General features: G+C 33.9%; 1 protein-coding gene across 1 annotated transcript in view; it reads left to right on the forward strand.

The window, feature by feature from the left end:
* The window catches only part of LOC121410805 (dynactin subunit 6-like), a 42,267-nt gene extending 21,363 nt beyond the window's left edge, over nt 1–20,904 (forward strand). Inside the window, exon 7 of the mRNA XM_041603118.1 lies at nt 20,628–20,904. Coding sequence (XP_041459052.1) covers nt 20,628–20,723 — 96 coding nt within the window. The 3' untranslated portion in view covers nt 20,724–20,904. The remainder of the gene's footprint in view (nt 1–20,627) is intronic.
* The last annotated feature ends 3,307 nt before the right edge of the window (nt 20,905–24,211 follow it).

Below are 24,211 nucleotides of genomic sequence, written 5' to 3' on the forward strand. Positions count from 1 at the left end.
AAAATGTACCAAATGTAAATATATTTCCATTATTCCCTAGAGTGAATCATGTAGACATTACTTCAAAATCATGAATAAGGCATTATCAGTACATCCAGGTTTCCTTTTCATAGAACAGAATCCACAACAAAATGAGCACATTGTCTTGTCAAGGAAAATCACATGTAGCTGTCTGTCACACTGACAATGATGCTTAACTGATTAAAAGAGATGGGTATTTGTTCTATTCTTTTACATACTATATTTCCTGGTGCTTGGTTTATTGTTCTTCTAGGACTCGGTAGTGAAAGTACTTTATATGAGGCATGAGGAGTGTCACACATCTTCATTGTAAATTTGATGAATTATGTCATTCACTTCCTCATTTGCAGATTCTGAAGAGCAAATAAAATAGGTGTGTAACATGCAACGCAATAATGATGTTTATTGCAGGTCTCAAACAAAGAAAACTCCAGCATTCTTGTATGTCTAAGAAGGCATGCCAAGTTTGTCTATCTCATTTTACAGTCTTGTGAATGCTGGCAAACTGTTCATACTTCATCATCAACATCATTGTTTTTCCAGTTTTATGTAGAAAATATTTCGTATATCTTTCTTTTTACTGGCCTTTTCTGTATATTCATTATTATTTTCTTTATTGCAACTTAATTTAGGTCAAATTAGCCACATTTTATAGTTAATGACTTTGGCATGACAGATTTAGGATGGAGATAGGAATCCCTCAATCACTTTAGTTCAAATTACTTAATGATCCCGTTATTTATCATCAGTTGATAACTTAACTTTCTTTTTGTTTGGTATGACCTTTATGATCATTTCAAATTCATACTCTTCTGATCTAATAAGAAAAAAATGTTGCCTCAGTGAATTTTCAAAATGTCAGTAAAAGACAATATAAAAATCTTCTATGTCTTCACACATGTCTTGGACACACATTAGATGTAGATGATGCTCAATTATATTTTTCATCAAGCTTCAGAGTGACATTCTTACAAGGGTTATTGTGTGCCATCATCTGCACAAAACAAAGTTTACATTGTATTAGTGTTGAAAAGGACAGCTTTGTATGATTACTAGCTTATAATGCTCTAGAGTAATCTTCTTCTTTCAGTGGTAGGAAACCATGAATTTTACCTAACTATGGCTTCATGAGTCCTCATAATATGATACATACTGTATACTAAACTTGAAATAGACAAAGAATCCCTTATTGAAATAATGGACAAAACACTGTCATCAAGCAGGAGGTATTATTAATTTCCAGGACAAGTCCACCCCAACACAAAGTTGATTTTGATATAAAGAGTAACGTCCAACAAGCATAACACTGAAAATTTCATCAAAATCAGATGTAAAATAAGACAGTTATGACATTTTTAAAGTTTTGCTTAATTTCACAAAACAGTGGGCTGGTATGCAAATGGGAGACTATGATGTCATCCACTCACCATTTCTTTTGTATTTTATGATATGAAATATTCTAATTTTCTTCTCATTGTCAAGTGATACAACAATTAATTCCTCCCTGAACATATGGAATTAGCATCGTTTAATGCTATATGGTTCGGTCAAGTTGGTCCTTATTGTAAAATCTATAAAAAATGAAATATTGTATAATTCAAAAAAAAAAAGAAATAGTGAGTGATGGACACCATAGACTGACTCACCTAGTTGTTTGATGAAATTTTCAGCACAATGCTAATTTGATTTTTCCCTTTTTATTCAAGTTAGCGTTTTTCCTGGGGTGGACTTGACCTTTTAAGAAATAACTGTTCACAGTGCCCATTTTTTAGCTCATCCGGCCCGAAGGGCAAGATGAGCTTATGCCGTGGCGTCCGTCATCCATCCACAATTTAAAAATGCTACTACTTCGCCATTTCAAGTCTAATTTCAATTCTGTTTGCTTTACATGATAGCATTAGGTGGGAGATTCAAAACTTCTACACAGAATTTTGAAATTCATTGAATATATGCTAATTTATGCGCATTTTTCAAAATTCACAAAAAATACATCTTCTTTATTTGTTGACCGATTTTGAATTTTTTGCTTCCATCTGGTACAGCTTCATGAGGTTCACCAAACTTCAACACAGAATTTTGAAATTTTGACTAGAACAATTTTTATGCTAATTTATGCGAAATTAATTTATGCTTCTTTATTTGTTCACCAAATTTGATTTTTTTTTCTTCCATCTGGTAGAGCTTCATGAGGTTCACCAATCTTCACAGAATTTTGAAATTTGGGCTAGAACAATTTTTATGCTAATTTATGCGAAATTAATTTATGCATATTTTTAACAATTCACATAAAGTGCTTTTTCTTCTTTACATGTTGACCAATTTTGAATTTTTTTCTTCCATCTGGTAGAGCTTCATGAGGTTCACCAATTTTCTTCACAGAATTTTGAAATTTAGACTGAACAATTTTTATGCTTAGTTATGGGAAATTCATTTATTCATATTTTAAAAATTCACATAATATGCTTTTTTGTCTCACCTGCGAAGCAAAGTGAGACTATAGGCGCCGCTTTTCCGACGGCGGCGGCGTCAACATCAAATCTTAACCTGAGGTTAAGTTTTTGAAATGACGTCATAACTTAGAAAGTATATGGACCTAGTTAATAAAACTTGGCCATAAGGTTAATCAAGTATTACTGAACATCCTATTAGAGTTTCATGTCACATGACCAAGGTCAAAGGTCATTTAGGGTCAATGAACTTCGGCCAAATTGGGGATATCTGTTGAATTCCCATCATAACTTTGAAAGTTTATGGATCTGATTCATGAAACTTGGACATAATAGTAATCAAGCATCACTGAAAATTTTGTGCAAGTTTCAGGTCTCATGATTAAGGTCAAAGGTCATTTAGGGTCAATGAACTTTGGCCGAATCGGGGGTATCTGTTGAATTACCATCATAACTTTGAAAGTTTATTGGTCTAGTTCATTAAACTTGGACATTAGAGTAATCAAGTATCACTGAACATCCTGTGCGCGTTTCAGGTCACATGACCAAGGTCAAAGGTCAATGAACTTTGGCCGAATTGGGTGTATCTGTTGAATTACCATCCTAACTTTGAAAGTTTATGGATCTGATTCATGAAACTTGTACATAAGAGTAATCAAGTATCACTGAACATCCTGTTCGAGTTTCAGGTCACATGATCAAGGTCAAAGGTCATGTAAGGTCAATGAACTTTGGCCATGTTGGGGTTTTTCGTTGAATAACCATCATATCTCTGTAAGTTTATTGGTCTAGTTCATAAAAAGTGGACATAAGAGTAACCATGTATCACTGAACATCTTGTGCGAGTTAGAGTAGTATTCAAAGTCAGCACTGCTGCTATATTGAACCGCGTGATGCAGGTGAGACGGCCAGAGGCATTCCACTTGTCTTTAATTGTTGACCGATTTTTACTTTTTTCTTCCATAGAGCTTTATGAGGTCCACCAAACTTCTCACAAAATTACAAAGAAATGTTTTTTTCTTCATTTGTTAATCAATTTCAATTTTGTTTGCTTTATATAATAGCTTGAGGTGGTGATACAAAATTTCAACATAGAATTTTGAATCTCATTAAATATGCTAATTCATTCATATATTTTCAAAACTCACAAAAAATACTTATTTATTTGTTGATTGACTTTGGTTATTTTTGTTCCATCTGAGAGCTACATTAGGTTCACCAAGGTTCTACACAGAGTTAAGAAACTCTGACAAGATAATAATTCATACTTAATTCATACTTAATTCATATGAAATTTATTCATAGATCACAAAAAATGCTTCTATGTCATTTCTGCATCAATTTCAATTCTATATCATCAATTTATGTCACCAATATAATTCACTACAGTGTCAACTGGGCTGAAATGAAAATTGTGTTAAATTGTGTTGTGAGATGCCAGATGAGCTCCACATCATTAATGTGCTAGTTTATAACCAGCATTTATTTTTAATGTATTCATCATTACAATGATGTCTTTGGTTTATTTCATTTATTACCTTGCAAGATAATATGTGCATGGAATTCTTTTAAGCATACTGTAATCCTTTCTTAAATCCTCTAGTGTAGTACATGATGTCTATTTTTCCATTCTAGGACTATTATGTACACTCTACCTTTCATTTTTTTTTTTCAATTTGAAAATTTATAGAATTCCTCATGTTGAATAGGAGTATTTTTCTCAACTGTTTGAAATGACAAACTCAAGTTATTGAGTGGTAATAAATGCATAATCCATTTATTCTTTTATTTTTATTTTCTTTATGAAGGCCTATATTTAGAATTTTATTAAAATTTGGGGGAAAGCAGGGCGGTAGGTGCAGGTGCACCCCGTGAAGTTTGAAAATATAATAAGCACCATGGACAATGCCTTAAAGATAAATTCCAGTTTTGGTAATGATCTCAAATTCTCAAAATGACTTTTTACAGAATCTTATATAATGACCACCCAAGTGTCTGTTTGTATGAATAAAAAATATGTGCCAAAGGATTCTGGAAGAATTTGTGCAGTTGCTGAGAAATCAGCAAATAAGTGCGGATTCGGTCACTTCTGTCGGGTCTTTATTCCAGCAATAATAATACACTGTCCCACGTGTGCCTATCTGTGTTGGTGATCTTCAGTGCAAACATTTTTCAGCGTAGATTTCAAGATTTCACAAAGTTCAGTTTATGTAACTGTACCAGATCTAGTTACATGATGATATGCTGACAATTAAGCCTGGTTTTACAGACTTTGTCATGAAATCAGTGTTTACTGCAACTACTGGCATTTCTCTTTAATTCACTTCCGATAAGTTTGATAAGTTTGCACGGGTCCCTTCAAAATCCGACTCTGGATCCAGGTTTTTGCATTCCACATGGAAATGCCTATCAAAGTCTAATTAGGATTGCTTCATATGCGCCTGGACCTTCATTAGCTTTCTTATGGCTTCAAAACTTCAAAATTATTGTATCCCCCGAACAGAGTTCGGAGGATATGGATTTGGCCTTGTCTCGTCTGCCACAGAGATTTCCTTGTGAGCACTCTATCAGCTGCATTTCTTGTCCGATCAACTTCAAATTTGGTATGAAGGTCAAGTAGGGTATAGCAAAGCCACCTATCGATTTTGGTGTGGGCGGAGGTCATAAGTTAAGGTCAAAGGTCATGTAAAGATCAACATTAAAGTTTACATGCAAGATTCTCGTATGACACCTAACTCCGCAACGGTAAGTCACTTTTCAACCAAACTTGGTTGGTAGACGGACTAGGGGTACCTGCATGTTATGCTGCAGTCAGAGGTCACATTGTAAAGTCAAAGGTAATTTTCATGTCAACGTTAAAGTTTACGTGCAAGACTCTCTTATGACACCTAACTCTGCAACTGTAAGTCACTTTTCAACCAAACTTGGATGGTAGATGGATTTGGGATACCTCCATGTTATGCTGCAGTTGGAGGTCACATGATAAGTTCAAAGGTTTTCAGGTCAATGTTAAAATTTTCATACAAGACTCTTATGACACCTAACTCCACAACTGTAAGTAGCTTTTCAACCAAACTTGGATGGTAGATGGACTAAGGAGACCTGCATGTTATGCTGCAGTCAGACTGTTTGGTCAAAGGTCATTTTCAGGTTAACGTTGAAGTTCACGTGCAAAACTCTCTTTCTCCACAACCATAAGTCACTTTTCAACCACACATGGATGGTAGATGGGCTTGGGGGAACTGCATGCTAGGGTCATTGTTGCCATAATAGTTGTATTTATTTGTCAAATTTTTGTGTGACCTCTATGGATGACGCGGTGGGTTCGGGGGATACATGTGCTCGGCTGCGCGACCCGCCGAGCATCTCTTGTTTATATCTCATTTATTTTGTATGTTATCCATCAAACTGGTAAACCCAGGATATGAATACATAGAATAAGAGACATTTTGATATTTGCTTTGATGTGAAAGTTTGAGTGTAGGTTTTTATGGTGTTTCATAAAGTTATTAAGTTATACACTACATTTTCTTATGACTAATGACTCTTTCTTGCATGGATTCTGAATCAAATTCTCAATAATTTGTATCCCATTATGTAAAGTAAATGCCTGTATTGCTTTATATACTACATGCTCAAAATGATGATCTTCTTAAAGGCTGTCAGTGTCTTAGCCATGGTACTGTAAAGGGGCAGTAATGTGAAACATACTTGAGTATCATCTAACAAATTACATTAGTCATGGATGTATGTAATACATTTTTTCCTATTAAATATTGCATTTTTTTCCTATTAAATATTGCATTTCTCCAGCAGTTTGGTGTTAGGTTAAAACCTAGCTCCTTTTTTAAGTGATGTTCTATTTTTATTGAGAATAGCTGTTTAAGCAACTACATATTAGTTATCAGATATAACAAAGCTACTGACATAGATTATATCTTGGAATTTTCAGCCCATTTTATGCCGGAGGTGTCTTATATGAATAAGATAAATGTACACAAATAGTTTATTTTGATCAGGCACCCAATAAAATTGAATTTTTATGTAAATCTGGTAAATTCGTCAGAGATTTTATGAACTGGCCTTCTGTTTTGGGGAAAAATTAGCAGCTTCTAAAATGCATTAATGTGCTTCATTTCAAATATTGAGGAAATAGAATGTATGCTTTAAATTAGTATAAATGAATGATCTGATTTCTTTCAAAGCGTGAAGTTATGAGGGTCTGAAAACATTCAAACTTTAAACGCGATTATCTCGAAATCATGTTTTGGAGACCAGCCGAGGTTTGAGCAAGTTCATAAAATTACTGATGAATTTATGCAATAAAACACATTTTTGGTCTATACCCTTCACACTACAACTGTTTTGGGACACATGCATTAATATAATCTAGTACTGAATTGGAAAAGGGACATGTACCTTTGGGGGATTTACCAAAACTAAAGATATGCTTTTTAGTCTCATCTTTGTAGATTAATATTCTCACTTTTTATAATCATTTTTATGGAACATATTTTTTAATATTTGATTACAGATACAAGAAATGCACTCCCATCATGTTAAGAAATGCAAATGTTTTTTTATATCTTATATAAGCAGCTTTTAAAAAAGACATTCCCCTATATATGCTTCATAAAGCTATAGATTCATAAAGTTCCTACTACAATTGTCTTTTAAGTTGTAAAATCGGAAGCACAATTTCTGTGGTAATTTCAACGGAGAATAGTGGTATTTCAGTTTGTTATTTGCAAATAATGAAATATTTCTGTGATTTTGATTAGTCCATAGCTGTTCGAACCGAACCTCTGTGATTGTTCAATAATTTGTTGGCGGTCATCCGAACCGTCGTATCACACATATGACGATGCAAACCTATTTCAGAGAAAATCGACTTCAAAGTTTTACCATAATTTTCACACTTAGTTCCCCAACCTTACAACATATTAATTGCTAGAAAGATACATGGTTGGAAAGACCAAAGACAATTGCTTGACAATGGTATCATTATTTTTACACAAACCAAGGATTTAGATCCTTGCTTGTAATTTTGTTTTGAGCGGTATAGATTTCCCCTGAACAAAAATGCCATATAGAATACCGCGATTTCAGTGATGTCTAAAAATTTAGTTATGAATAGAGTCGGACTTGTACTTTCATTTTCTGCAAAAAACTCAAAATCAATTTGTTAAAAACCAAAATTGACTGACGATGGTTCGGATGACCGCCGACGAATTATATTGTATTGAATGGCTCAGAATGGATTACCGGTACCAGAAATATTCCAAGAGTTCGGGAAAATATTGGCCATTACGAGTGTATACTGCACTATAATTTTGTCATCTATCCCATCCTCCCCCCAAGAGATCAATTTGATTTAACAAGTCATATCACTTACATGTATCACATTATGTCATTATCACTTCATACGATCTAGTTCATTATGACATCATTGAGTGTAGTTGTGCTCTGTGCTGCGCATCACATTGCTTTCATTGTTGTATGCATTGTATATTTCATGCATTCGTCCACATACCCTAGACTTTGGAATATGCTCTCATATTCAATAGCAAATTTTGTACAGGAGCCTATAGGATATTCGTTGGATTTTGGTCCTTTTTTTAATAGGGATATGCTCTGATTCTGGACGGGCAATTGATGCAGACAGAAATATACGTTTTAATGCTTTTTGCTAAATGTTCAATTTCAATTCATTTCATTCAAAATTAAGAACATTTACAAGGTAAAAATATATACAATAAAATAGCATGTGGAGACAGCTTGGAAGAATATTGAGTTCTTATTAAATGCTGCCACCAAATACATGTACAAACATTTAAAACTGAGTTATTTACAAGAACATTTGAAATAAATACTACAGACAAGACAAGATACAGATAAAGATAAACTTGAACATTTAACAACAAAACCTTACAAACCCAAAACAGACACAACATAATGTTATCAAGTATTATTGAACATCCTGCCTTGGTTTCAGGTCTCATGACTAAGGTCAAAAGTCATTTAGGGTCGATGAACTTTGGCCATGTTGGGGGTATTATTGAAGTGGCATAATAACTAAGAAAGTTTATGGATCGAGTTCATGAAACATATAGACATAAGGGTAATCAAGTATAAATTATTGTTGTGCACACATCTTAGATTATATGATCATTGTCAAAGGTCATTTTGGGTCAATGGACATAGTATTTTATTATCATAAGAATGTTTTCTTTGGTGAATAATTCAATAGCTGTTTTCAAAGTCAGCACTGCTGCTTTATCGAATCATGTAATGCAGGCGAGACTGCCAGAGGCGTTCCACTTGTTGAATACCCGGGGGGGGGGGGGGGGGGGGGGGGGGGGTTGGCCACTTACATTGACGAGTAGATACCATGCGTGACCAAAAAAAACATGTAAAAAGGATGTCTTTTTCAAGATAGGGCATGTTACGTACGTAACGTGATAAGGGTGTCAAAAACACAAAAATATTGAAAAAGGGTATCTATTTCGCTCGGAAAATTTAAATATTTCCTACGTGTTTAGGGTCAAATATGCAGGGATGATGAAACAAAATCAAAATGTTTTATAAAGGATGTCCTTTTTGCCCCAACACTACGTGTTTAGAGTCAGATTTGCGTGAGGTGTAGAAGGTGGGGCTTTACTAAACCAAAATAATGGTTTGTAAAGGTAAAACCGATGACCAACAGACCCGTGTCATAACAATATTGCTGTACTTGTTTAGGGGTTAATTTCAGGGAATACTTACCAAGAGTATCGTTTTGTTTCCAATACTTGTTAAGGGGTGCTTTTCAGAATATGGAAAATACATTGCCGTACTTGTTTAGGGGCTCAATTCTGGGAATACTTGCCAATAGTTTTTGTATCCAGTACTTGTTAAGGGTAGGATTTCACACGCCAATACTTGTTAAGGGGTGCATTTTCATATAGAAAATACTTGTTTAGGGTGCTTTTCAAGACCCCATGGTCGCGCATGGTATCCACTCGTCAATGGAAGTGGCACCTCCGGGTGAATATTAAATACATACAGCTGCATGTATCCATCTTTGCGTAACACATATGGTTTACTTTGCTTTGTATGTAAATTTATAAACTACATGCTAACCAGACTTAAGCCAGGTAGGGCATGGACTTAGATCTAAAAAAATGGCAATTGAATGGCAAAGATTGTCAAGCATTTTACTAAGCAAAATACTGAGTGAAACTCTTAAATTGTGGCTAAAGTATGGAATTGAATATTGGCCTTGATGTTCAAGCTTAGTTCCCATGTACATGTATTGAGCTGAATAGTATAGTGTTCCATCTCAAGGTTTGCATCCATATTGGTAAGATGAAAATGGAATCCTTGGGCAGTGATGTTTTTACCATGATGAGTTTGAGCTTCCACAACTTTGGATGATCTGCAAAATTTGCAGCAATGCCAAATGATTTCCTTGACTCTATCTAGACTCACTCTTTTGACATGCAATAAGACATTATCATCCACATAGTCATACTGTGTAGAGGTCATTGTCAGGTGGACACTGATGTGTTGAAAAAAGTGGGAGGTAGAAAATAACCTTGCAAGACTCCATTAATTAAATAGCTGCTGATATGGACTGCCCTGGCCTGGCCTGACTGGCCTTTTTCAGAATGAATCAACTGTTTTAGCATGGACCCATGGTTTTAGGTAATGCTGATTATGAACTGCACAATTGATGGCCCCATTGTACATGTATTTATCAGGAGAACAGAAACAAATAAATTCAACTGGCAATTCTGGGACAAAAGTTGTCAACAAAATACCTGTATACTGATATTTGGATCTGTAAACTAGAATAAAAGTTACAAAGATTCTTTTCATTTACTCATTGTGTTCATGATGTAGTCAGAAACATACATTTATGGGCAGGGCATTGAATGGGTCAGCTATCTTGGTACACTCATCCTTTGACATTCAGTGGACATCTTGCATGTAATGCAGGTAAAGAGCAGATAGGGATTCATAATAGATGCCTGCTTATCATGGTTATCCATATAAGATGAAATCACTGTGATAATGTAGGAGATTATCATCAGAAATGAACAGCATCATATCCCTGAGGATCATGAACTGTACCTATGAACAGTACTTTCAAAAATGTGTTGTTCATAATTCTTCTCTTCTCGTTTCTGAGATGGTCATGTGTATTTCATAGGTTGGTCACATCGGCCTGTATTCTGATGTCGGGTTTAACTTAAACTCAGGTTTAAAGTTGTGGTTTAAGTATGGATAGCCAATTGTTACATAAATCAATATCAGTAGAGATATGTATATCAGCTCGTTTGGCTCTCAAATTATTCTTAATTGTGTAGGAAGTATAAATAGATGATTTTCTTCACCATCGCTGAATCAGGAAAGAGCACAGTAAATATAAGAAACATACAACCTTTAAAAATTTTGACACTTTTGGCTTCCCATAATATTAGCACAGAGTTAAATAGACCATGGTCTAAATTAAACCTGACTTCAGAATACAGGCATTTGACTACTGTACTTTATTTGTATTCAGTTGATGCTGAGGGCCATTATAATGCATTGTGAAAGCCCCAAGCTCCATAGAGACAATTTTTACCTCAGTATTTTTTGTCTTTTCACTAGATGCTTATTTGTATACTTAAAGGTTATGATAGTACCTTCATGTTGGGAGTGGAACTGGTGCAATTTTAGAATTTTTAACAGAGTTGTACTTCCTTTTTTACCCCTTCATTACTTTAACATGTGTCTGAAGTAGTGATGCTTTGAGTTTCACTGTACTTGTTCGATAATCATCCATATCATGTTAGAGAAAAAAGTTGTTTGTTCTTTTCTTGTCATTTTTTTTTTCATTAATACTTGTTTATCTATCAATTTCATGTTCAGGAAAAATATTTCTGTTGTAAAATTCAAGCTACTGTTTCTTTTTGTTCATGTTTATAGCCATCTCATTTTTCTTCCTCATTTTCCAATATCCATATATCATACCAGGTCTTAGCATTAGTTATGATACCCTTTATATCACCATAGATCTTTTAGATGAAGTCTGATTTACATATAGATATTTTTTTCATCTTTCTCCTGTCTTTTTAATTTTGTCTTCACTTTTTTCGAAACATTGTAAATTGCACATGCTGTTCTAATGGAATATTACTCTGTAAGTATTCAAAGGCAAGTCCATCTCTCTTAATCCCGTCACAGGCTTACCATTGAATATTTCATTTCTCTCTGCATCAACGTCTCAAAATATAATCTATTTATTCATGAAAATGCCATACTGAGGCTCCTGATTTCTCTGTAATTTTCCTCTTATCCTCCCACTCAAGAGAAACCTATTTTGTTTTGCCGTGCACTCAGAGCAGTGGAATAGTTGTGCAGTTTACAAATCTGTTTCAAGTATTTATTGAGCTGTCTCTATGTTGTTGTTTGTTCTTTTGCTCCTTTTTTTTGTTTGTTGCTGGCATTTTTTGTTTGTAGTCTTGTTTGGCTGTAGACCTGTTTCTTAATTTCAGTTGCTATGCTTGAGACTTCTTGGTCACCATAATATTCAGAATTTCTTTATATATACATGTAATTTCTATCAGTCTGATATTGCTCATGATTTAGTCCATTATGATTTAATTTTTTTAAAGCTACATTTTGCCCAAGAAAGCTATGTGAAAGCATTTTTTGGCAATCCAGAATATACTATAAATGTTTTGCACTTAACAAAACATGTTCTGCCAATGTTTAATTCTTGTTTCATGTTGTTCTAGTTTATATCATGTGTCACAAACACTATTACATTTTTTTTATATATATGATAATTATATACATTATCAAATTAGAATGTTTTCAATTTGCATGCCTATTTTTTCACTTTTCAAATTGCTTCTTTGGATTGTTATGTTCATTTTACAATTTATGTAATATAATATTTGTAGTTTCACCTAAATTGGAACATTATCTATTTAGTAATGGAATTGACAATTTTTAACGCAAATTGATGTAAGCATGATTTTTCATTGAGTTATTTTTGTCAGAACTTGAATAAGGCAATTGGCTAATTGAAAATTACATCTTGGAATACAGCAAATTTTATTTTCCATTGCCTAGTATTAAACATATATTTTCCATTGTTTCAAACCAAAGAAATGAAAAGAATTAATAAATTATTCAATGTTTAACAAAATATATTATAAAAGACATGTGAGGTGGATTCCATTGCTGATATTCAAAACAGCATACTTTTAAGAACAGACATAATTTTCCTTAATTGACAAATAATATGGAGCTCCTGCATCCTAAAGTATGGATCCAGCTTCCTTTTACGATTAGAATGGCCTGCAGTCTATTTTACAATTATGTTATTGAAGACACATCTGTATATTAAGGGTAGCATTTAAAGCCTGTCTTTAGTTTTGGTAATCCCCCTCCCCCCCCAAAAAAAAAGGTGCATGTCACTATCCACTATATTTTGCATGTGCCCTAAAGTTGTTGTGGCGTGAAGGATGTAAACTAAAAATGGCTTTTTTCAAAATAAATTTTCCTGGTTTTACATCACATGTCCAATAAAAATGAAATATCTGTGTATTTTTGTCATAAAATACTTTCTCAAGCATGGAATGGACAGAACATTTCAGGGTGTAATGGTTGTCAGTAGCCTTCTAATATTCAGTTGTTAAATCTGTAGAGGAATTGCTCATATGGCAATTTTGAAATAAAATTAAAACATTATGGAGAGAGGGCGCTAGATTTAATTTAAATCCTAATGACCATGATATACAACCATATTTAAAGTCTAATTGGTAAAAAATGCATTCTTTGACTTAATAGTTAGGTGGTATTCAAGTATGGTTCTTATAACTACACCTTGACCAATGCTAATGACAGACTTTAAGAAGATCATCATTTTGAGTATGTAGTGTAAGCTATGTACATGTAGTGGCTGAGCTTTACAAATTCATCATATTATGATCATTCAGTTTGAGTTAAGTAGTTTCAGTAATGGAATAGTAATCATCATCATCCTTCTCATCTCCTCCTCCTCCTCATCATCACCATCTCTGTATCAACAATTAAATGTTTTAAAAAAATCAAAAACACAAGATGTAAGAACATTCAATCTTCATAAACTAATGTAAGATTTTCATTTTCATTGGCAGAGGACAACTTTCTCAAAACTCAAATTTATGATAGCCCTTGTATAGAAACTATATCAAATATGAGGATCGATGCCATCTATAAGTACAATTTCAATTTATTGTCAAGAGGGATAACGTTTTAAAAATGAAATCGTGTTTATTTTTATTATTGTTTTTTTAATAAATGTCTTTCCTGTTGAAAGACCTTGTTGATCAGTAGTTAGTTTTGTCTCTTAAGTAATTTTTTTCTTTACCTCAAAGCCCACTTTATTCTAAGTGCCTCACCCCTTGATGATCTTCAGCATATTTTTCATTTCATTTACTTTCATCTGTTTTATGGATTCATTATCATTTTCCTATTATTATAATTTGTCTGCTTTTTAAGATGTTGAAAACTTTGAATTTCACATGAATGAAACGCTGTGCTTCAGAATATATGAGCAAATATGGCAGTTTCATGGCAAGAAAATTGTTGGAATTTGTGTATACATCATAAGAGCTGCAGTTGGTTTTTAAGCTTTTTTAATTCTTCAGTTACATTTTAGTTTGAATTTTTATCTGCTTCTATCTGCTTCTGATCAGGGAAAAACAAATACACAGGGGCATGGCGATGTTGCCCTTGAAAAGGTCAAACAAGCCCTGGAAACTGCAAAAAAGTACCAGGCTGGAAAATCCCCATTCATTACAGTGTTAAAGCCTACCTAATGTTGCAATTCGGGACGAAAGTTGTGAAAAGTAGCCTCCGGAAATTGTTTTTTTTACCTGCTTCTAATAATAATATAATAATAACATAGGGTATTTACATTGCACACATATCCACCTTGTTAGGTGCTCAAGGCGCATGTATATTACCCGGCTAAGCTAGGCGTTCATAGCGCACACAGCTTTTTAAGGAATTACTTCCTACCGGTACCCATTTACCTCACCTGGGTTGAGTGCAGCACATTGTGGATCAGTTTTTGTTGAAGGAAATTACGCCATGGCTGGGATTCAAACCCATGACCCACTGTTTCAAAGTCCGAAGACTAATCCACTGGGCCACAACGCTCCACAGCTTGCAGCTTGTACTGTTGACTACATCTAATTCTCATACTATTTATAACATAAATGCATGTACTGTGACTAAGTACTTTCTTCTATGAATGCTATACAGTGCATTCAAAAAAATACTAAACTGAGAAGATCTATCATAATAACCTCATCACAAATATAATAGACAAATGACCTATTATAGTAACGCCTCAGTCACATTTTTCCCTCTACGGATGCCGTACAGCGAGTCAAAAACAGCCGTTTTATCTAATTTTCACTCAAATCACCCATATGTAGCTGGTACAAAAAATGTTAAAACGGCTGTTTTCGACTCGCCATATGCCAGCCATAGAGGAACTGTGACTGAGATATTGAGCTTAGAATCTACTCTTTCACTTCATATAAATCAGAAAATTCCTGCATGAGTAACATAAAGCAGTTTGAAGAAAAGATACCCAAAAGTCACTTGTTGGTGTTGGTCGGTGTATTAATTTCAAAAAGAAAATAACATGTCTACAAATTTAAACATACTCATAAATTTCATACCTCAGACACAGATAACAAAGTTTTGTATAATAATGATTGAATTCCAATGATTTATCAAATGAAGATGTAATACAGGCTTGGAGTGGACATACTCAACACCCTGTTTTGTTGATGATCGGCCATGCATAAAGCTTTGCTTTATGTTTGTTTATGTATGTTCATTTCATTTTATCCTGTGCGTATTTGAATTGTTTCCCTTTTTATCAATAAAAGGTGATTTTATAAAAAAAATTTTTTTGTGCAATAGCTACATTGGAGAATCTGTGAAAACGTGTCTATATAAAAGGATATTCAAGTATGATTACAAAAAGACAGAATTTGTTATTTCTTTACTGTTTTCTGTAATCAAGGTATCAAATTAAAGAGCAGATATTGAACTGTTTATACATGTGATTTAATTTTGGAAATTCAGATACGGTCTACCAAGTTACTCTTTGATATGGTTCGGGATTGATTTATGATAGTGTCAGTAATTCTCAGCTTCATTTTTTGGAGGACGTGCTGTACATTAAATTCTAGAAATAGAGGTAACCCCCTTTTTAAGTTATACATTAAATCATAATAGAAAAAAATGAAACTGTGAATCTGTATTTAATTCTTGGTGATGTAATTAAATAAACATAAACTATGAGTCATCCCTTTCTCAAAGTTTGGTGTATCCCTTTTCTTAAATACACCTTAAGTCTTAACCAATTATTCTTTATGACTATATTTTGCTTCTCTTTGCAGCCCCCATTCTTATTGTTTTATGTGTCAAAATAAGAAAATGAAAATGAACTTTATGTGGTAAGATATTTTTATCAGACAACTGCTTGTTAAAGCTGATTAAAAATCCTGGTTTCCTTTTGCTGGGATGCACTGTACTCCTACATCCACTTGTAGCACCAATAGCACTACAACTGTTACTACTACCTAGACCATTGTCTTCTACTACTCCTATTGCTTCTGTTACTACTACTACTACTACTACTACTACTTCTACTACTACTACTTCTACTACTACTACTTCAACTACTACTACATGTACTTCTACTACTAGTAATTCTATGATGACTACTACTACTAATGCTAGTGTCACTTTTACTGACGTTTTGTTTTCATATGCATTATAATGGCCTTTGTACATTACCCGTGTACCTTACTCTTGAGTACTGTGCTGATTTCAAACATGGATGGATCTTGATGTGGATGCCAATTATTGTAACAGCAGGTAGTAATTGCCAGTCATCCTACAATTAGGCCTATATGGCATTTTGTTTGGATACAAGAAAGTCCTTACCCTGCTTTGAAACATGGCAATAAAGATCTCCATGTAGAAAATACCAAGGACTTCTCTCATATGGAAGCAACAATGTTTCAAATGTTACTTGAGCATAATTAATTTTTTTTTCTTTTTTTTAGGTGTCTCGACACAAATTAACATGGATGTGGTTTGAGAGTATCCATGTATCCATGGCCAATTTTGCTTAAGTATGCATGAATAATGTTTAGGTAAACATTTTATGATAATGATAGTGATATAGAGAAAAAACAGTAATCTTTATCTTTCATAGGAATATTAATTTGTTCATGAATGCAGCTCATATACTTGTATTTCAAATAAAACTGCCATCATCATTAACCAGCAGATTAAATCTACTGACAAGGGAATCATGATAACAAGCAATATGTAGAGAGGCTCACTTGTTGCCCTTGATTACAATTACAAATTTCTGTTAAATTGTTAAAAAATTCACAATAAGTAATTTCATGTATATTCAAATTAATTTTCTATATAACATGTGTTACAACTAGATCAATTTCATTTTCATACATGCAGGTCTGTTTGAAATTCTAGTTTTTATATTTTTTGACAAATTTCACTGGCATCGATGAATGCTACTCCACAAAACCCCTCACTTCAACTTTAAGTTCTTGGAGACCTGTGGAATACAAGACTAAATCCCTATAAAAATCAAACATTTGACACACGAGAGATGTTCTAGAGACGTCCTAGTAATATCATATTATCTTTTGGACCCTTTACTAAGACTCTTTCATAATGCTAAATATTTGATCTCTTACAAGACATTATGAAAATGCTACCATTATGCTGAGACTTGATGTAAAACTAAATGTAAACTAATGGAACATTATGGCTTGCTTGGGAAGTTTGATATTAAAAATTCAAAATTCTGGCTTGCACCCAGTAAATAAGATGGTAGGCCTATACTCTATCTGAAAAAATAGTCTTAAAAATCTTGGAACCAGCGGGACGAGCAATTAGTAGATGAGAATTTCAAATCCCACTGGTTCCAAGATTTTTTTCTGGCTTACCTTTCAGATCGAGTATACCATCTTATTTACTAGGTACATGCCAGAAATTTTCAGTAGGTGTAAACTCGTCTCCAGTACCCCTTCAGAAAAAAAATAATGTTACAGGTAGGTGTTTATTTGTATTTACATGTATGTCAACATTACGTGTGCTCAGCATTTTAGAGAAAGTAGATTTGAAAAAAGGTGTGAACATTGGATGTATCCTATCATGCAATGCTTCTAGTCACTTAGTTCATTTCAACTTTATCATGATGCATATAAGTGCTGTAGGTTTCAAAACATTCTGGGCATCAAAACTTAGACTATTGATAAAACATTTAATATTTTTCGAACATTTGGATGCCCTTCAATCTATTCAGATGATCTTAGCGTAGACAAAGGGTAATAAATTATGATGCTTAGTAATGGTGGTTTTACTCTCATATGTGCTATGGATTTCAGTTTCTAATGCAAACCTCTTATGTTTTCATGTAAGTGCAATTTCCCCTGTGTTTACTCTCTTTACTTCCTTATCGTATATGTATATCTAAGAAAGTGTAATATAGGGGGTATAGCCATTGTATTTAACTGCAGTTGGGGTCTTTGTCTTTCACAAAAAACTAGTCCATCTGAATAATTGCATGTTGAGGGATCCATTGGTGTGAAGTCCTCTATGATGCACAAGATCGGGCAAAGTGCTTGTTAATTGTTGTGCAGGGAGTAATTCTACACCCTGAACTGCCTAATCCTCAAGGAGACGTTTTTTGCAAAACTTTTTAAATGTGCTTGGATGATTGCACTTATTATGTAAATATATTCATACTTAAAAAAAGAGTGATGCAAAGCATTCACACTGTTTTGTGGAATTATAGGTGATTTTATTTAAATTGTTCACAATGAATAAGAGAGGGAGAAAGAGATGAGTGCCTTTGATGTGTACATAAAATGTTTTTGTGAAGCTGTAATGATGGTAAAAATTAAATGCATTTGTCATTTTTGCCATTAAAAGAAGAAAATTGTGCTCATCAATGGACTGATAGGCTGTTTATTCTTATGTAGTGCTTTACTTTTGAACGGAATGGATAATTTGAAAAATAATTTCCTCTCGAGATGGTACTGTATGAATTTATGAAAATGTTCTACTAGAAGAAATTCCCGTGAGCTAATCTTTATGTTTTGAGAATGATGATTTTGCATTGATGAATATGAAAATATAAAATGGTATCTTTTACATTGTGATTTGGATTTTTTTCATTAATGAAAGAGAGGTTTACAGTATAGAAACATAGCCAACAATACATACATAATATTTGCACTGGTGACAATTGCTCCACTCTAAAAACACCAAAGGTGAAAAGGATGCAAAATATCCTAGGAGTTAAAGAGTTTTCCACCCTTATTAAAACCCTTTCATTACTTGGCCCTTTTAAAGGATTAATTAACCCTTTCCATTCTTTTCTTTTAATGTCACAGGGATCCCAGCAACCCTTTTGAGTGCAAAGTTGGTGGGATATTTGGTATGAACAGAAATTTTACAGAGACCAGAAGCTTTTGGCATGAAGACATACACAAATTTTGACATTTTTTTAAAGAAAAAAAATAACCACAATATAGACAAGTTATCATGAGATCAATGTACAATATATTTTTATCATTCAATATGAAAAATGACAGAATAATGAAATTATTATGACATGATGTTACTCATATTACTTTAGTAATTATGTTATCATTTGTTTGTTTGCTAAACTCAGGACATTTATTTTTCCATATCTTGCTCAGCAAAAGTGATAATTTTCTGGTCATTTGTAAGCACAGTAAATATATTTGGTGAGCTTTGTCACATCATCAAGTCTAAACCAAACAAGAAACATAACATTATTTACATTATTCTGAACCAAAAAATTGTATCACAACCGTACATAGTCGAAACCTATGAGTTCAGATGAATAAACTCAGGAACAGATGTACAAAAAATCAGCTTATAATGTCAGTTTATGTACAACTGGGCAATCAAATTAACTTTAATTTAAACATCTTGGACTGAAAGCAACCATAAGACCCAAATTTATTGTTTTTTTGAAATCTATTGTCTTAAACCATGGTTTACATACTTACAATGAATTTAATCCTTTAATGGCACCTTACTGCTTACATGACAAGAGAAAAAGCCCCAAACTGAAAGAGGTTTTTATTGATGGGTTACTAGGCTCATGCTATAATTTTCTAGCTGTTTATAGAAATTGATAACAGTTGGATCATTTATAAAAAGTAATAGGCTTATCAATGCTGTAACCAATAGTGCATTAATTATTGGACTTTTTCTCCATATACATTACATGTATTCACATGATAAAGCATAAACAATGCCGAAAATCTGCATAAATTACATTCAGAAAATGGATTGACAGCAGAAATACCTTCATTAATTCTGTTCAGGGAGGTTGATTCAGATGTAATTTTTGTATAGATGATTCTGTAGCTCATAAAACAGTTCCGCTCTCTTTGAGATTGTAAATGTTTGAAATAATTTCTTTTTTGCAAGCTTGAGTTACTTGTCATCTGTTAGTGAGTCTGCCCTGATGAGGTTTTGAATGAGTCCTTTACTATTTCCTGGTTCTCTCCAGCAGTCAGTCTTACGATACAGTGAAGATGTTGATCCTTTACTTGTTTCGGGTACCTTATGGACATGTTCAATAAGGATTTCCAATCTCTTGTCTCCATTCATTGGATTTTAATTACCCTCCCCCCCCCTTTACACACTCTCCCCCTCTATCTTACTAATTTTTCTGTCTTTCTCTCATGTCTTCATTGTCAGATCATATCTTACCACTTGACCATTCACTGTCTTTTCTTTGTCTCTGTGTGTGTCGATAAGTCTGTTGTATCTCATGTCAGCATTGTCAGATCATATCTCACCACTTGACCATTCACTGTCTTTTCTTTGTCTCTCTGTGTGTCGATAAGTCTTTTGTATCCATCTTTATCAACTCATGCCTCATTTTTCTTTATGCTTCATCTCTTTCTCCCTTCACTGCCTTCTACAGATCTACCCTATCTCTCTTTATGCAGCTGTATGTGTGCAGTATCAAGCTTGTATCTTTATCCAAGGTGACAACACTGTCTTACCGTCTTTCTTGTATTTTTGCAGGCTCAGACGCTCCAGCTTGATTTTCTGATGAAGATTCTGCCCAATTACCACCATCTCAAGAAGTCCACCAAGACCAAACCAGTAGAGAAGTCTTGAAGATCAAGATACTTGATTATCAAAAGATGACCATTGACTGATCCTATGTGTATGCGAGATTTTGCCAATGGTCTGTGACATATATTTCAGTCACACATAATGCAGTCCAGGGGAGCGTTTCATCAACATTTTTGTCCGACATGTTGTCAGATCTGACATCTTTCCTTGATTTTGATTGGCTGATAAGCAATGTTACTATGGTAACTGTCGGATAAAATGGGACTTGTCGGATTATAACGTCTGACAAGTCCTTTCATGAAATGCTCCCCAGACCTTTGGGCTCAAGATTTGAAACATGAAGCCCCATATCCTACATAGGCCCTATTCACAAAGGTGGGCCAACCTCAACCTGTGGGTCATTGAAAAAATCCTCTTTGAAATGTGTAACAGGTTGTAATAAAACCTGGGTTAAATGTTAAATTTATCCCACCATTATGGAATTAGGTCATATCGTTACAGACCTTGCGTACAATCATTAAAGGAAAATGAAACCTTTGGAATAAGATAGCTTGTGAAAAAACAGAAAAATCAAAGAAACAGATCAATGAAAGTTTGAGAAGAATTGAATAAATAATAAGAAAGTTATGAGCATATGAAGTTTAGATCATTATTGTAACGTAGATCCTACCATTGGCAATGCGACAAACAATTTTGCCATTACTTTTGTATATATTTCACTTAAACTGCCTCTTTATCACATCTATCAGTAGATCATGTATTATCACCTGTATCTGACATCTGAGCTGGTAATTTAAAAACCGAATTGCTCTAGATTTTCTGAATATTGGGAAGGGATTGGTATATTGTTTGTATTTTGCTTTTTCCCTTTGCGCATATTGACTTTGCATCAAACCCTGCATGCAGAGACAACGCAAAATATACCTTTGTATTTTCCCTGGTCTCACATCCGGGCATTTAAAATATTTGCTTGGTCTTCTTTCAGGGGAACATGAAATATATTGCCCTTAAAAGAACCATATTGCCCTTGTCTAAAGATTCAGGCTAATATGATTCTTTTGTGGGCAATATATGCGATGATTCCTCCAAGACCAGTCAATATTTATATAATTCTTTCTATAGGAGGGCATGTAATGCTGCAGTCACATTTCTCCTAAGCCGAAAACAGCCGTTTTAACATTTTTTTCTACCAGCTACATTTAGGTGGTTTGGATAAAAATGACTAAAACGGCTGTTTTGACTCAACGTACGGCCACTGTAGGGAAAATGTGACTGCAGCATGATACAGATTTCCATAGAATACGAAAAAGGGTTAGTTTGTATAACCATAAGAAAGAGTAAAAAGAGACACTTTGGGGACATTTTATAGTTCTATCAAAGGGAAAGTCGTTCATGGGTGCATCACGCATCTTTGTCGCATCGCGATTGAGAGGATCTCCATAGCATTAGTGATCACATTATTCAAATGCTCAAAACTTTCTCATTATTTGTCAGACTTTTCAAACCTTCTTTGATTTTTCTGTTTCCATACATGTCCATGAGTTCTAAAGGTTTCATTTCCCTTTGGAGCACCACTCCCATTGAACACTTGAGGGCAAGTCCGCAGAGGACATCCAATAGTCAACTCCTCACAGGACAACTTACCAGTGGTTTGTGTTTGCTTGCTTCACTATCATATTGTGTAAAACCAACATGGATTAACTCACTTGGTCTACTTTCAATTTGGTCCGATTGCCTCTTGTTCCAAACAGCACATGGTCTTATACTCACTTATGTCATTCAGTATGATGCCCAGAGAGTATAATGTCCACTTCGTATTCTTACATCATCACGATTTGTCAAATAAAAATTAGTTCATAAACAGGTGATCCTATCATATAGACTTAGTGGTTTTAGACCATGTTTGTTACGGGTATAGCATAATGTGCTAAATGTTAAGTAGACCAAATGGTTAGCAGACACACTGGATGTAGAAGAACTAGGATTAAAGCATGTAGAAAAGACACAAAGGGAAAGTCACAGAAGTTGGTGTAGACCACGTGGCAGTTTTTTTTTGCCAGTCTCTGGGGAGTTGTACTCCCAGAAGAGTGACCCTTGAGGATTCCCAACACAGATTACTGTATTTTCAAAATGCAACATTTGCTTTGGACAAGGGCCATACATGTAGACCATACCATGCAATGGGAGAAAACATTCATACTGTGCAGGAACTGGGTAAAAGGCCATATTTTTGATAGACCTAAGATTAATTGTCCTATGTTATTTACACTTGCCATGTCCACTTTCTTTCATTGGCTTACAGAAAGAAACTCTCCTGTAAACAAAAACTGTTAACATTCTTGTATATGTAATATAATGTGTATAGAATGTATATATGCAACAAAATGTGCTGTTTGAGACTACTATTTAAAACTTCCATAATTATTGTATGTACAAGTAGGCCTATATGATATTCATTAAAAAGATAATTCATGTGGATATATAACCATCTTTAATAAATTGGGGCTGATAATTCGTAATGTTATTCATCCTTCAAATTATGCATTTGTTTAAATGGTTGGTTTGCTAGATGCACTATTTCTTTTGATTCATTTTGATTATATGCAGCAATGGAATTACAGATCTGTTAAAAAAACTTGGAGTGATTTCACTCTTTATTTTCATTTGTTATATTGACTTCTTAACTTAAACAGGTATTGATAATCATGGTTTTAAATTACTTCTTTTCACAATGCATGTATGGAAAGAGTCAGTTTATTAATCACAGGTTTAATATTGTTTAACTCCATTATGGTTTCAACTTCTTGTAATATTATGAATTAGAATTCTGTCTACTAATTTTGTAGAGCTCTTATAGAATGGAAATTCTGTAAAGTATATTTTCAATATTTTTCAATAATTCCTTTTGTCAATAATTCTTTTTCTAGACAGATCTTCAATTAGACTTGTACTGATATTTGCCCTGTGATGTAAGCAATGTGACGCTCACTCTGAGGGTTGTGCAATATTTGGTCTAACTCATGTAGAGCATGGCTGTGCTATTATATGTCATGTATAAAGCAAGAATACATTCTTACTCGCTTTCTTGGAGTAATCAGCTCTAAACATTGCAGATCAAATGATTATTCTTAACATTAAGCATTTTAATTCAAAGTTTCTTATTTATCAAAATTTGATCAGGGTTATAGGACATCCAGTCCCACTTTGTTAAAACACCAGGGAGACTTTAGCACAAGAATGTGATCCAGTCATTTGTAAAGCTATGATTGGGTGTATGGTATAAACATCTTTGTGAAACTGTCCCCAAGTTCTTTCCACAACTATATGCTTGATGGATACGATTGGTCTCACTTGGGTTCTGTCCCAGCATAGCTTAGTGCAAAGTAGGCCATTATTGGGCTCATTAGGTAGTTTCTGTTTCAAGTCCACAATTAAAAAGATAGCTTAATTATGGTAATAAAAATAAATGACTAGTGTGAAAAGAGCAAAATGAGAAAAACAAAGTGATGAAAGTTTGGTAGAAATTAGAA

This window comes from Lytechinus variegatus, chromosome 3 (assembly GCF_018143015.1).
Source record: "Lytechinus variegatus isolate NC3 chromosome 3, Lvar_3.0, whole genome shotgun sequence".
Taxonomy (NCBI): Eukaryota; Metazoa; Echinodermata; class Echinoidea; order Temnopleuroida; family Toxopneustidae; genus Lytechinus; species Lytechinus variegatus.